The 16,310-nt window shown below is 41.7% G+C and overlaps 1 protein-coding gene across 1 annotated transcript in view; it reads left to right on the forward strand.

Moving 5' to 3' along the window:
* The window catches only part of LOC129111837 (interleukin-1 receptor accessory protein-like 1), a 197,884-nt gene that overhangs the window by 79,409 nt on the left and 102,165 nt on the right, over positions 1-16,310 (forward strand). The window contains exons 3-4 of the mRNA XM_054623964.1: positions 4,263-4,449; positions 5,769-5,922. Of these exons, the coding sequence (XP_054479939.1) occupies positions 4,263-4,449; positions 5,769-5,922 (341 nt within the window). The remainder of the gene's footprint in view (positions 1-4,262; positions 4,450-5,768; positions 5,923-16,310) is intronic.

Below are 16,310 nucleotides of genomic sequence, written 5' to 3' on the forward strand. Positions count from 1 at the left end.
TGGGTATTACAGGACAAGAGAGAAAAAGGGCCGGTTGAACCAAGGACAGAGACAAACCACAAGCAAAGGGGGGGGACGGACGGACAGAGAGGGAGAGGTGGATGGATTATAATTGAGGCAGGAGTCGGTTGTTCCAGCATGGCAGACAAGTGCCACAGACTTAGACAGAGGCTAAGTAGGAGCAAGTTGGCCCACAGTCAGATTTGGGGAGCCGGGGTGCTTAATCATCCCGGGCCTGGTGCTAGAGTTGACAGGTGAGTTATGAGCGGGCGCTACAGGTAGGAGCCCCAGTCTTCCCACCGCTCACTATGACCTTCGCTCTGGCCATAAATAAACCAGGGACCATAAAATACTGATTTAGGATAACTGGGCCGGCCCTATCTTGGTCTGGGTTCATTTTGGCTTGGTGTGGATGAGGAGGGTACTTGGTGCTGATGTAATGCATATTTGCTATATGTGTATGTAAATTTAGTCCAATCCCCTTTATCAAGACCACTTTTCTGACCTCTCAAACCCCAGATTTTGCCAGTTTGCCAGCCACCATTTGATGCTGATTGGACCCGTTTCCTGCTTGTCTAAAGCCATTGTTACATCTGTCTCATCCAATAATCCAATCATGCCAGGCAGCATTAACTGCAGCCCGTGTGCTCTCAGGAAAGATCTCGGCTGTTTTTACATCCGCCCTTCACATCCTGACGTACGCTTAGTTGATGTATGCGATCCGATCTCAGGTATATGCTGACTCAAGTGACAACAAAATGCTCCTGTGGTGTCACTCATGTACTTGTTGATGCAATTCCCTTTTGCTTTTGCTACACACTGGTACAGAATGACTTCTAGTAGAGGAAAACAAAAGAGATTTCCTGAAGCACAATTCATTCTGCAATCTACAGAAATATGTATTCATCATTTAAAACCTAAATGATCTGGTCCTATATATTGGGTGACAAATTATAGGAGTATATTGTGAGAATATTTTTAGTCAGCACTCTCCACCACCATCATCAAACATCAAAGGAGGATATGTCATTTGAAAGAATGGTGTTAATCCCCCCAGGGACTAAAACAAATGATGTTGTTTTTCCCTCTAAATGTCGCCCTTCTGTATCTTTACATGTGTTTGACTTTAACATGCAGTGCATCCAGACTGTGTAAGCGTCCTTCAAAGATTCTCTTTCTACTTTCAACCATCATGTAAGATCCTTTCTGACTCACAGACTCAGTTTTCTGGCCTCCAAATTTAGAGTCATATATATAGTTGAGGATCTTTAACTACAATATTGTACACTGTAGAGTACATACACATCCAGTGTGCTGCTAAGGGACACAGTAATGGTTTGGCAGATGTTGGCAATATCTCTGCTGAGCTTGATTACAGTAACCATATTTCTGTGACGTTTTGGAAAAGCTGCGGAGATGGAGGACGTGCCCGGTTGGACAGAAAAGCCATTTAAGCCAATGAGACATTTGGGATGCGGCCATTCAACAATGACAATCTTCTCAAAAATAGGCTGATATGGGTTAAATATTTCGGTAGATTCCATCTATTGCATGTATCATGTAAACTGAAGTTATTGTAAGTCGTTTCCCATGTGTTGGTTAGAGACAGTGAGAATGAAAGCCACATAGAAAACTCCCCACAAAATGTACAATTTCTATGTTAATTTATCATAGAATGATTAGCATTGCGTGACATCTGCATTAGGATAAAACGCAGTCATCCCTATTGAATTGCCTACAACTTCCCGAGTCAAGACCTTAGTATTACTGCTCAGCATAGGTCAACAAGCTATATTAAATATTTAAAGGGTTAATATGCGTGGTGGGTTTGTTTTGCCGCCCTGTAAGGACATTATGCCAAGGTAACCTTTAATCAACCTTTGGACCGCGCGCCTCGCGGTGAGACTATTCTCCAAGAACGTTAGTGTTAGTTGAAAGTTGACTCTAATGAGTAATCAGCCAGTATTTCATCATCCAATTTCTATTAGAGAAGAGTTATTTTAATTAAGAGATCCATTAAGTTACTTCATTAATTTCCCCACAGGTGCCATGGATTCTCGGGAGAATTTCAAATCAATTCTGCTGCCTATTATTTAATATCAGAGCGAACAGTCGCTGAGTTAAAGGGCAGGTTCCATCTGGTTTCATCCTCTTGCTGGGGTGGATTCATAGACAGTCAATAGAATAAAATAAAATATCGCAGATATTTCTTGTTCGGAGGGATTCAACTCTGGAAGCAGCGCAGGCTTCACACATCAATCTATAAATTAACCCCTTAATTTAACCACTGCTTAATCCCATGAGTATCTTGCAGCGAGGAGAGACCGCGGTGTTTCTCCACAGTGTGCCAATCATAATCCTCTCAGCGGGGCTGCTTAACTCCTACCTGACCATTGCACATCATTTCACTGCGTTTGCCGCATATTGCAGCTCAAGTCCTCTGCCTGCCCTCCAGCTGTGCACAGTAGCTGTCAGCCTGACACATTTCCCGGTTGATGTATGCAGGATGCTATCTATCATTGCCACGACATTGCATAGCCCCTTCAGTTTGACACATTTGACAGACAGTGTCGCACATTAATGCCACGGATATCACCTGGGTTGTTATCACTGTATCTGCAGTACACAGAGGGTTCATAGTAGGTTGAGCGCTCACTGCAGAGCACACCGTTAGGTCTCTGGAGTGTGCAGCAGTAGGATCATTTCCCTGTTTAGCTACTTTGGATGGGCTTCATGAATATTATACCTGCTGAATGAATAGTCAGGAGATCCCCTGGTCACCTCTTCGGGCTCAAAAGACATCGTGATGGATGTGAGATGTTGGAAAGACATCGTAGGACAAAGTGTTGGCCAACACCATCGATCACTCATGCGGAGCAGATGACACTATTCTCTCTCTCTCTCTCTCTCTCTCTCTCTCTCTCTCTCTCTTTTCCAGCGAGCGACTTTATCAGTGCTGCCCAGAATATTTAACAGGGAAGAGAGCGCACCCGGGGGATCTCATTTGCACAGGTGTCCATCTGGTAGAAGTTGTCTGGGATAATCTCCACATCATGTCACATTTGTATCCGCGCTTCATGAAAACGGCACGCTCACTGTAAGCGGAGTGGCCAGTTCGGGGGGGAGGCGAGGGATTGTTTGCCGACACTGTGGCTAAGACCAGTGTGTGTTGTACTAATCCACGAGGCTGCTAATGCTGCGCAATTATGTAAGGATTTAACATGTTTGTAATTGTTTGTTGGTTCAGCTCAATTTGTGTAACCAGCTTTAGTTGGAAAATTAGCAGTGAGATTTTCCTTAACACTGCCAATTTGTTTGGTCTTTTAACCAGGAGGGATTTGCTGCTGTTGGGCTGGAGCACTTGTCAATTGTGACAGTCTTATTAGCCACTTTGAGCAAAGAAAAAGGTGCTCCTATTGAATTCATTGATCATCATGGACCTTTGCTTCTGTTCCCGTTCTGCAAATAGCCCAACTTTCACAGTGAATCAATGTGTTCATTGACTCCGTTGTTCTGTTAAGAACTACTCAAGCAGCAGATCCAATCTCAAAATCGCTGTCCCATTAATGACCCAGACAGGATAGCTGTGAATGCGTGACGTCTGTATCTTTACCTCTATGTGTGTGTGTTTGGGGCTGTGAAGCATCGCTCTCTAAGCATGAAGTAGATCTGATCAGGGTCCCTACAAGGTTCTGCGTATACACATGAGAGAACGCTCAACCCAGATTGGTTCAGTATTTAAAGACACGCGTTCCCAACACAAATCGCTGAAGGTACGCTGCAACACCAAGCAATAAAGTTAAATGTTTATTCCGCCACGGATGAATACTCTCCAGTATCTGTGAGCCCAGGCAAGCACGTAGTCCTCAAACATTACAAGTAATCTCGCATTTTACGCCCCTCTCCCTTGCCTAATAAATTCTCTTCTTTATGTATATGACCTGAGCAGTTACAGAACATCAATTGTAGCAAGTAATTTTCTGCTAGCTCGCACTGTATCTGCTTAACAAGTGAAAACAAAAGGCTCAATCAATCTCCAAGAGCTGTTGACATTCAAGGCTGTCGCTCTGTATTACCATCAGACTCCCTCCCCTGTATACATACACACTTGTACACTAGATATATAGACATACAAACTCAATTTTCATTCATAGTTTAGAGCGGTAGGTATTCATACTTGATGAACTGCTCGCAGTTTTTGTTTGTTGCATCTGGGAAGACTGCTCTCCCCCACTGATTGGTTAACTTTGTGTTTTTTGCAGGAACTCCACATACTGCATGAAGGTGTCCATGTCTCTCACAGTGGCCGAAAACGACACGGACCTTTGCTACAACTCCAAAATGAGGTTCTTTGAGAAGGCAGAACTAAGCAAAAGCAAAGACATCACATGCCCGGGCATTGAGGATTATCTGCTGCCAGGAGTGGAGCCTGCGATCATGTGGTACAAGGTAAGAAGCACCCTTTTTTATTTCACAAATAATCACCACTGATTTTACTTTATTCCAAATACAGGAGTGCAAGATGTTGTATAAACAAAGGGCTCTTTTGAAATGGAGCCTTACAATTCAAATTAAAAAGCTACTTCACAGGAAGTTATTTTATTTATCTGACAGATAACCCAGTTCAGGTCAGCTATATTCAGATCTAATTAGCTTCAAAAACAAAATCTCCTCTCTGACTTCTGAAACTAAAAGCATCAGCGAGATAAATATATAACCGACAAAAATAAATCTATTCACTTTGTACATGCACATCTCTTATTTCCTCTGTTATTTCCTCTGTTTTGACCCTAAACTCTCTCTTCCTCCTCACGGAGAGTTGTGATGCTCACAGTGTAACTGACCTGATCTGACCTCCTATGTCTGAGAGGCTCCTTAGATAGAGCAATTCGGTGAAGTTTTGGGGCCAATTCATTAAACGATAAAGTGTGCTGGCTTAGGTGGCCAAAGCGCTTCTTCATTTTTCCACTGAAACAAATTATAATAGCAGATAATGACTGTGGGCTCCTTACCCTCCAGTTATTGGCTCTCACTTTGTCAGTGGGGGCAGATTGAATTCTGGGAGTCCTGTCTTGGACCACAGTACGAAAACAAACCTACAGTGGCCCAGTTTCCTTTGCCTCAGGTGTTCTGTGTCCAGACTTGGTTAAGACGGAATACTGTAGTGGGCGACCCGTGATCAAGGGAGTCAAAAACTGTCATTTTTGGTGCTAAAGTAACTTCCTGTTCACAAATTTGATTGCTTTTGATTGGGTTGCGCTAAAGATGTTTCTTAGCATCTGATTTTTATTTGAATTACTTAACTAGATACGACATTCCGAGACTTAGCAACCACATTCATTAAATTGCTACTTTGAAAATTTGGAAGGAGTAACCAAAAACTTAAACATAAACTTAGTCATGAATTTATGAGTAGCTGGTGCAACCCAATCCGGTATAGTAAATCATAACACAGATCCTTTTATCCAGTGTCTTGGCAACAGGGGTGGACCAGACTGAAATCTGGCATAATTTGAGATGAGGTCTCTCTACCATAACTGTGTGGAAAGCTGTTGCAGTTCTTTATGACAGCATTTTAAGTAACAAAGGGCTCTCTATGGACTTAGCCTCGATATGCTTAAAGCTCAGACAAAATATAAAGTCTCATGTCAAGTAAAAATCTGTTTCCTGCTGTTTCCAAACAGTAGCTACACTTAAAAGCCAACGGTGACACAGTGCGTTTTCTTTATTCTACCATTCTGTATTTCCCCTCTGCGTTTTAAATAAAGGAATGCAAGCCAAAGCAGTGGAGACAAACCATAGAAAGGAGGAGGGACACTCTGTCCATCAAGGAAGTACGGGAAGACGACATTGGGAATTACACATGCGAGTTGCAGTTTGGGAACTTCGTGGTACGGAGGACGACTGAGCTATCCGTCACAGGTAAGGAACTTTTTTTCAGACATTTCTTCAATGCTGCACATCCTTTGATTGAAGAGTCATCTCTGCTTCTTTTGTTGAGATGTTTAAACCCTGGCATTCACTGAGAGAGATACAGAGAGACTGAGTTTCTTCAGTGCTTGCAACATCAGAAAGGAATGTCAGTAACTGTACACTAAATGCCTCATTGCAAATATATTTATATACAAAAGTATTTCCATCCATCCATCCATCCATCCATTTCCTTCCGCTTATCCGGGGCCGGGTTCGCGGGGGCAGCAAGCTAAGGAGGGTCCTCCAGACGTCCTTCTCCCCAGCAACACTTTCCAGCTCCTCCTGGGGAACCCCGAGGCGTTCCCAGGCCAGACGAGATATATAATCTCTCCAGCGTGTTCTGGGTCTACCCCGGGGCCTCTTACCAGTTGGACGTGCCTGGAAAACCTCTAAAGGGAGGCGTCCAGGAGGCATCCTGATCAGATGCCCGAGCCACCTCAGCTGGCCCCTTTCGACGCGAAGGAGCAGCGGCTCTACTCCGAGCTCCCTCCGGATGTCTGAGCTCCTCACCCTATCTCTAAGGCTGAGCCCAGCCACCCTACGAAGGAAGCTCATTTCGGCCGCTTGTATTCGCGATCTCATTCTTTCGGTCACTACCCAAAGCTCATGACCATAGGTGAGGGTTGGAACGTAGATTGACTGGTAAATCGAGAGCTTTGCCTTTCGGCTCAGCTCCTTCTTCACCAAAACGGTCCGGTACAACGCCCGCATCACTGCTGACGCTGCACCGAACCGCCTGTCCATCTCCCGCTCCATTTTACCCTCACTCGTGAATAAGATCCCGAGATACTTGAACTCCCTCGCTTGGGGCAGTGACTCACTCCCAACCCAGAGGGTGCAATCCACCGTTTTCCGGAAGTATTTCCACAAAAGCATATTCCCATCGTTGGTCATGCCTTTGTGCACGGTGTCTGGTGCTTGTGTTTTTTTTTTTTTTACACTGATCTGGGGGAAACAAAAAGTGGCTTCAGGTGGTTATTAAAAAAATCCGTTTTTTAAAGCTGATCCCTGCACCTTTTGCCAAAGTGTCACTGTCAATAGCATCACTGTCTCTCTCTCTGACTTCGAGGCAGCTCTAATTGCAAAGTAGTGGAATTCACCCCCAGCACAAGCCACCTCAGCACTTTTTTTTTCTTAAGGCTGTTGAAATATTTAAGCCTGAGCCTAAAGTCGGTGACAGATTGCTTGCCACTGACAAGGCTGACACAGGAGCACACTTTGGATAGGGAGAACCCAAAATTTACAGCTTAATTATACACACCTATTCTTTTTTAAGGTTATCTAAATGGGATTACTCCTCGGTGTTGTCCTGAGTGATGTCTAAATGCTTCTCTAAGTTTGTGATCCCTGAACAGAAACCCATACGGTAGCTAATATGGATTTACATTTTCTAATAGTGCTTGTTTAACTTCACTATCAGTTTCCTCGACTAGGCTTTTCAATCATCGGATGAATAATCATACAACAACAATCGTATTCCTTGCTTCATTCAAAATGGACGGATATTACAGATGTGCTCTATTATACAGGGTTCATTGAAAAATAGAGCTCATGTTCTTTTGAGTGGAAGTGTTCCTGTGATCTGGGCAATTGCATACGACAACATCTTCCCCTCCCTGTGACTCATTTGGCTGAGATCACTTTCTCTGTGGTGGCTTACGTCTGCAAGAGTACGCAACCAATTCAGGATGACGCAGACTGAAACAAAACCGAGAGAAGTGAAGAGGTTCCTGACGTGCAAAAGGGTCCGTTAGATTTCAGTGCAGCTGCTCTCAGACATTTTGGGTGTGAGGGTCGGACAAAGTGTTTGCTGTAAACTGCTACTTGATTACACTTTATAGTCCCCTTTAAAGACACAAAGACTGACTCCAGTGAGGGGAGAGCTAAGTCATAAATCATTTTCTCACCAGCCTCAAAATGTCGTCATTGGGGAATAGTCTTAATCTCTTTATCTGCTTTAGAGACATTCAGCATATCAAAACAGGTGGCAAAAGTTGATTTATGATTTGAGCATGGCATTTATGATTTCTTAGAAGGAAATACACTCTTCCACCTGTGTCCGTCTGGATTTACTCCCACATCCAGTCTGCCTGTAGCTGTGATGTGTCTGTTTTTAGCCTTTTGAACTTGTCCAGGATGCACCATGCCTCTTCCAGACCTCACAACCCTTCAGCAGTATAGACACCGGATGGATGGCTAAAAACAGGTTAACCTTATGGTTTGATTTAACATGTAGTTGTCAGTATTTGTGAAAGAAAAGATTGTGATGGATTTTGCTTTTACTTTAAATGTTGTAGAGAAAAAGGCAGTCATTAATAATGCTACATCAGGTTCAATTTCATTAGTAGAAGGATACACTGTGTAACACTAGTTTATTGGTACACTTTTAGGATGCAAAGACCAAAGTTGGCTTTTACTGTAATTTACAAGATACAATTTTTCCTCCAGGTAACAAAGTGTACAGTGTTATACAAAGTGTTATGTAAGTTCCCATTGTTCTCTCTGAACTTGGAGTGCGTTTTATCTTTGGAGAGCAATGCCAGTGTTCACTCTGCTTCTGGCTGGGTTTCATTCTTTTTAAGCAGAATTGCTCTCCTCTGAGTTTTGGATTTATTTATTTATTGTCTGTCTTCGATTGAAGAAGTTTTGAGTTCTCGTACGTGGTGTTTTCTTTTGTGCAGCCACGGTGGCTGTACTAATCATGCTAACTACCCAGTTATTTTGATCTATCTTCTACTTCTGTATGCCGTCGCTGCTTCAGTACACATGAAATACATCGCGCCCTATGAGGAAGGAGGTTTTGTTCTTGGAAAGAACTTTGTGTTTAGACCAAGCTTTCATGAACTCATCACCGATTAATGATGCAAAACCCTGTCAGTCAAAATGATCTCCAGTTTCTATCCAAAAAATGTTTTGTCAGTGTCCACTAGATGTAATACTCAATACTCAAGTTTGTCTAATTTTCACTATTAATCATGATAACAAGCATTCTAGGGTTCAATTGTTTAGGAAATTGTCAGCCATTTATCCCCACTGTATACCAATCTTGGCCTGTGAAAAGAAATGTGAAATTGTAAAAGAGCAACAACACAGAATCACAATTGAGCTATTAAAAAAAGAAGTAAAAAAAAAAAGAAAATACAGTGGAAATGCAAGTTTCCTATGACAGACATTTTTTTAATGCTGTTAAGTGAGGAAAGTAAGCAGTTGTGGCATAAGGCATGTGACGGCACAGTTGCTCGACCAATCACGATCTGCAGCACTGCTTGTAACAATTTAACTACCTGAAACTTGCATTTAATATGAGCTCCTGACCCGCTCAGATGTTTACTTCCAGGAACTTCCCCAAAAAAGGTATAGAACACTGGAAACAGAAGCGTAACCTGATTGTTACATTTCATAACATTCCTCATTAAGATCTGTGGTTCAGACTTGACCTTTGGATCTGCATTCCTTCCAGGGCCGATGCCAGTATTGGTACTTGTCACCAGGGGCGCGTGCCACCCCTTTAGGCAGGCCCCTGATACTTTCCCTTTTTATGTGGAATAGGTATACATGAACATTTATGTAATATTATCATCAACCTCCCGCAGATAATTCGCCATCAAAACCCCTGCCCCTCCTCTTTTTATCAACAGCCTGCAGGCCCTCTCACAGCAGTGCAATGGGACAAAAAAAGGTCAGATTCCACGTGATTATAATGAGCACCACTAAAATCATAATGAGCTCCCTCGCTGGGTAACTGGAAGCGGCATTCAATTTTAAATACAATTTTTGCGGTTTTATGACTTCTTTGTACGGTTCACCGTTTGATGTCTTAGATTAAACATGGCAGACTAAAGGAGCGGTGATGAAATAGATATGCAGGGGAGCAGCAACTTTGGTGTGTAAAATAGACTGTCAGTGCAGCTAATGAGCTGGGACTGATGCTGTTAACCTGCTTTTCTTATTCTGAAGCAGCACGCAATGAGCCGTGTTTGGTTTAGGGAAGCAAGGGGCGAGCGTGTAAATAACCAAAATGAGAGGTTGAATCATGAAAATATCTCTCCACATAAAATGTCCGACTTCCTCCTTAAACCAAATGATGCATTCACCTAATATTTTCATGTCCTTATAGTCTGAGTGTTTACGATATTCAGATCTGATTCTATGGTAGCTTTGTGGTTTAAGCAATCCTCGTTGCAACACTCGTTTCGACAATCTTTCAGTCTAGCACATTCAAAAACTATTTCTCTCCAGTGAACAATGGCTTCTTGCTTGATAGCACCATTCTATACCAGTGGCTTACTATGGAATATTATTGCACTGCGACTTGACTGGTTGGAAATGAAAGGAACTATTCCGCTTCCTCAGCTCAACCGCTGCTCTTGAATGATGGGAACATTTCCCTCGATGTGTGTTTCCTGCTGTGCATTTGTAAGCTAGAGGCTATTTTGTCTGAATAAAGACAAAGAATTAAAGACGTGTACAAGTTAAGAACATGAATTTCAAGTAGAGAGCAAGACTATTCATGGACTTTACATGGAGTTTTGTAAGTTCATGTTAATGAGATCAAACTCAGTAACACATTGTTTTCTAAATACAATAAATAAATAAAAATTCCCATCACATTCACGTCTGATATTTACATGTGCTTATATGCCAGCTCTAACAGGCTCATTTGCATTTCGAGATCCAATTACAATGTGGACAGAAATTAGATAACAAGAACACTTATTAATACAAATAAATAAGCCCATGTTCAAATGTCATGATGCAGATAATTCAATTCAATTCAATTTTTTTTGTGTAGCCCAAAATCACAAATTACAAATTTGCCTCAGAGGGCTTTACAATCTGTACAAATGCGACATCCTCTGTCCCGGAACCCTCACATCGGCACAGGAAAAAAGGTTCCTAAAAAAAACATTTAACAGGGAGAAAAAAAGATATCCAGGTATGTCTTTTTACATACAAGAAGATATCTAAATGGAAAAAGATATTGCTAAAGTCTTCCTGTGCAGCTCGTGGTAACTTGTAACGCTACGCTCTATTCTACTAGGTGTGTACACTAGTATCCACAGCGAGACAGTGATGCTTAGGCTACCTTGACATACAACGTTAGCAGACTGTAATTATCAAAGCACAGAAGGGTAAATTAGCAAAGTCATCTTTTAAAAACAACCAATTTCTCACAACCAAAAGTCCCTCCCATCAGGGGCTTTAGGGTAAACTTTTGTCTGCTCTATTTTTTACTATTGGAACCATTGAGTTTTTTTGGGCGTCCTGGCCCGGCACTTCTTGGATGTCATTACCTATAATATATGCAATCTTGTCACCATGATGAATGCTGTTGAAGCTGAAACATATCGATTCTTTATACTTCAGTCTATTGTTCTCAAGGAGCAGCCAAATTACTTTAGTTTTGCTGAGGAGCACAGACAGCTTATAGAGTTTAGCTAACTTCAAACGTGCGCTCAGTATTAAATCATTCACAATATGGACTCATTTGGTGAACACTAAAATGTTAACAGGGCCTCTCTGTTCTTGTTAATCCAAACAGTTTACCTCTTCAGTGCAATGTGACACTACTGCCTCTCTTGCGTCTCGATTCTGCAAGGTCTAACTCCTGCCGGCACCATTTGGTGGCTATTACAAATTTCCTTTACCATCGCTGAGTTGACTCATTAGCATATGAAAGAGGTTGCAATATAATTGCTCCTTTAATTGATGGAAGATAATTAATCTGGCCAAGGTGCCAGTAGAAAAGAGAAGATGATGCACTGAGTGGATTCAGAGAGTAATCATTTTTTTATTTATTGTGAATTAAATCCATTGTGTAATCAGCAGGTGCTTGATGAGGTTTGTTACTTTTTGCAAAAAAAAATGTTATCATCACCTTTTGATATTTTGACACTTTATTAGAGAACATACTTATAAATAACGATGAAGCTTGTCATTATTCTGTAAGTCGTCTGTGATGTGAACTCATCGACTCCTGCTGGTGCATTTGGCTCTTAAAGACTGATGAGAGTTATTCATTATAGCATGACGTGGTTAACTTGATCAGCTTAGATGTCTTTTGTTTTATATTTGTGGAAGTTAGCAAAATACCTAAAACTAAAGACTTGGTAGATCTCGGCACTTGGTTCATTTTATCTTTGTAACAGTATGAGTGATCAATAACTGTTATAGATTCTTCAACAGCTTCATAAGTCCCATCTAAACACAATTTCCATTTTATTCACAAAACACAATGCTGCTGATTGACAGTCTTGTATAATAGATAGAAGTACTAATGGAGTGATAAATGGTGAACCTGGATGGAAAGAAGGAGAACAGAGTAACGCAATGAGTTTGTCACTATGCAGATTCCCTGCGAGGAGGAAGCTAGCCGTGTTATGAAATGCACTTCAAGCTGAGTGAAGCTCAGCTCTTAAAAGCATGATGGATGGCATTTTGTTCAATTGTAATGATTGATTTATTGTTTTATATGTACTGCTACTTAATTTTCTTAAATGAGTTAGTGGATGTCTCTGGAGAATATGAGGAGGACATCCAATGCACATGTAACACTGTATAAGCTTGTCTCTCTAAGTAGAAACACAAATTCAGCGAAGAAAACTGCAGGATAATGCAAAACCAAATAGCAAGTCTAAAATAGCATGGCATTTTTGTTATTATAGTGTTCGTATTTGAAGATTTATGACACCATTTTTTTTTTTTTATCACCTCCTTTTTCTGCCTCAGCCCTTTGTGTCGCCATTTGTCACGTTCCACCTCTTCCACACTCTCATACCCCAGTCAAGAACAAATATCAATCAGAGGTGAAAGGCAGAACCTGAGGCTTTCTTTTACAGCCAATAATGGAGAGTCTCAAGCTGGGCTTTGACAGTGGCATTTTCTTCTTCCTCTTCTTCTTCTACTGCCGCCAACTAAATTGTATAGTCAGCTATTGGACCAAATTGAAGGCCTTGTTGCGAAAGGATATAGCCATGATGAGGCCATCCAGAAGTCAATACGACATGTTACAACATGAGGTTTATCTTACATTTTAAAGTGAACAAAAGCTGAGTGATTATGGTGGTCAAGAGCGATCAAAGCAGAAGAAGAGAAAAATCAGACTATGTGGTGCAAATGGAGGTTGTCCTTGACCTCCACTCAGACAGAGACATAGAGGTCAGGTGAAAGGGAGAGTTTTAGTACAGGTGCAAACAGTATTTGGCATAATAAGAGTTGTGTTAGAAAACAGTTAAAGCCGTGTGAAGTAATTTGCTGAGACCTGAACTAGACCACTGTGCACTTTAGAAAGCCTAAAACAGTGTGCTGTAATTCATTATCTAAAAGTCACGTGACCAACAATTTACCTTCAATCTTTTCATCATGTTAATGGCTGGAGAGGCCAGAGGTTATGAACAAATTATTGTCACAGTAGCGTCACGCACCAACTCACTCATTCACTGCTTATGTATACGGCTCTGGAAATGACAGAGACCTGTCAATCACAGTAGCCCCTCCGAAAGCATACTCTGCTTTATTGTCTTTTTGCCTCTAAGTGGGACCATAATTAACTAAATGAACATCATGCTGTATTGGAGAAGACTTGGAAGTAACGATTGAGACCTATAAACTCATGTTTCTATGTTTACTGAGGTAATAAATCAAGTGAGAAGTAGAGTAATTTCCTCATGGATTTTATGCAAGGACTCGTCCCCTACTGGCCAGTAGAGAGATTGCAAGTTTTAGGAAACTTCCATATTGTAAGTCACGAACAATGCCCATGACAAGTTCAAGGGGATGTCATCATATTTAGAATTTTCTACATGCAAGACCGGGTTGTAATAAACTGACTAACCGAGTTGATTTTTTCTGATGGCACGAACAGTGCAAACAACTGCATCAGTGGAACGTAGCCTGTTTAAATAAGAATGCCTTACTCTGTGCTTTTGCTCAACTCTGAACATGTTCCAAGTGCTTCAGTTCCAGTCAGTACTGTGGTGCTCCACTGTGTCCAGCTGTTTGCCAGAACTCCCATGTTTTCAGCGATGCTCCCATCCCCCTGTGGTTTGGCAGGCTGTTTGTCATGCGTTTCCCCTGCCACGCTACCCCACCCGACCAGTCAACTCGACCCTGTGCTCTGATCAATCCAGCAGCAGTGTGTGTACATTGTAGTGCACACTCAGCATCCCGGTGGGTTTCCACCTGCTGGCGCCATCAAAGGAACAGCACACAGGAGATGTGATTGCAGAGCTTACAGCAGGGGAGGAAGTGGGCGAGAGAGGAGAGAGACTATCTGAGCATGAAGCATGTGCAGAGCATGGCGCTCTCAGACTGGAGTGGTTACTTGGTTACTGTTTATCAGTACGGGCTGTAATTTCACTGAAATGTGTTTATAGCCACCAAACATGTCTTTTGAATTGCATGAAAAGGAGGTTTCAATGTTATTATTTGGTTGTGAATCCCTAAGGTGAAACAATCATAGATACAGAGCTTTGGGAAAGCCATCTCCCTTCATCTGTATCCCTGTGATTTTTTTTTTAAGGTCATCTATCTATTTGTGTGGGGTTTGTTTGCTCCCATAAAACAGTGACAGGTAACTGGCAACATTTCTCTGGATGCATGTTTTGTTTGGCTCGGCCTGGCGGATCTTAGCCCGCAAATAAACTGCAGAGGAAGAGCTCCAGGATTCAGTTTGACTTGGCCAGCTTTCCACAAGGTGAGATGACTTTTATCAGTGTCCCCCTGTTTGATGAGGTGGCACTTTCTGGGCACAAATGCTGTTTTAAGCAAACAAAGGGCTATCTCCCCCGGCGTGTTGTCAAATGATTTAGGACATAGGGCTGGCAGGGTTGGACTAAAGGATTTAATGCAATTTTAATGCTAAGTATCTGGACTCTTAGAGTCATATAGATGTATAAATCATTATTAGGAATTGGGAATGACAGTATTGTTCTTCGAAAGTCTCTTCCATGCTGCAAATGTCAGTGTTTTTATGGCGTGGAGTGGAGGTATGACGTTGAAGTTCCTTGTACAAGTTATGAGTTGTTGGTGTTCTGATGTGTCTATATTACAGTAAAGATTGAGCGATTGATTGAATCTGCTTCACTCCCAGTTTTGGCACAAGTGAAATCATTGTTTGATGTAGTGTAGAAGTAGCCCAAGCCATTGCTTGAGTACATGACACATTATGCCTCCCAGTATCCATAGAAATTGTGTTCACAGTAGGTGATTCTGCATTGCATGATTTACATCCAATGTCAGTGTTCGCTTTCTGCATAGAAAGTAGTTGGCCCTGAATGTAATGAAGCAGAAAGTGTAGCACATACTGAGCGTGTTAAGCCATACAGATAAAACAGTAGCCAAGGAATGAATGGGATTTAAAAATGACTGCTTTTATGGACTGAGTAGAACAGTGGCACATCCTAAGGAGCAATGATGCGCATCAGGACACCACCTTTGTGAGGTCTAACATACAGCAGAAGACAATTAGAGCAAGTGTTCTGGCATACATGCCCCCTGTGTTTGTTGCCTTTAAAGGAGTGGAGGTTTGGGTGGTTGATGGAAGCGTTAAACTTCATGCAAGACAAAGGCCACAGACCTGTAATTAATCTTCTATATAACTATGATTTTTCCCTAATCGTCAAGTGTTTTAGTTCCTGAAACATACCTTAATCAAACCTTAACCTGAAATAACACAAAGCTTTGCAATGACCACTCAAAAAGATTGGCATCAAATACATTCTGGGATTTAGTGGAATCATTGTTGTCTGTGGATTGCATAGTTGGCAGAATGTTTTCTTTGTCTCCCAACCAAACTACTTGGGCACCTATTATACGGTGTAGTCTGGTTTCTCTACTTCATTCAATGATGCATTTTCATTATGTATGACTAGCACAGCTTTTGAAATCTAATACAAATAGTTTGACTGGCTTTGAGAATGATTCATCATCACACCCACCTTTCTATTTATACTCCACATGTGCCAACCCTTTTGGCCATGGTGCTCATGGATGCACAAAATGGCGACAGAAATTGGCAGGTGCACTCATTGTTTGTGTCATCATGACACATTTGCTCGTGCTGGTCTTTGTGAAAGTGTGATTAAATCTGCGTGTGTATAGAAATCTGAACCCAGAACAGTTTTGAGTGAATATTTACCGAAACCTCTTTGCCTAAGAGAAAAGGTCTTCATGGAGCAGGTGAAGCAAAGCAACAGATGTGATGGCAGTTTGAACAGATGGTGCAAAAATGCAAAAAGGTCAGGTGGTCTGGTGCCTGTGCTGCTATTGCAGCACATTGATTGGACTTTTTTTCTTTTTTTTTAAGAAATAAGACAGAATCCCTGACAATAATCCCC

The sequence above is a fragment of the Anoplopoma fimbria genome, chromosome 22 (genome assembly GCF_027596085.1).
Source record: "Anoplopoma fimbria isolate UVic2021 breed Golden Eagle Sablefish chromosome 22, Afim_UVic_2022, whole genome shotgun sequence".
Taxonomy (NCBI): domain Eukaryota; kingdom Metazoa; phylum Chordata; class Actinopteri; order Perciformes; family Anoplopomatidae; genus Anoplopoma; species Anoplopoma fimbria.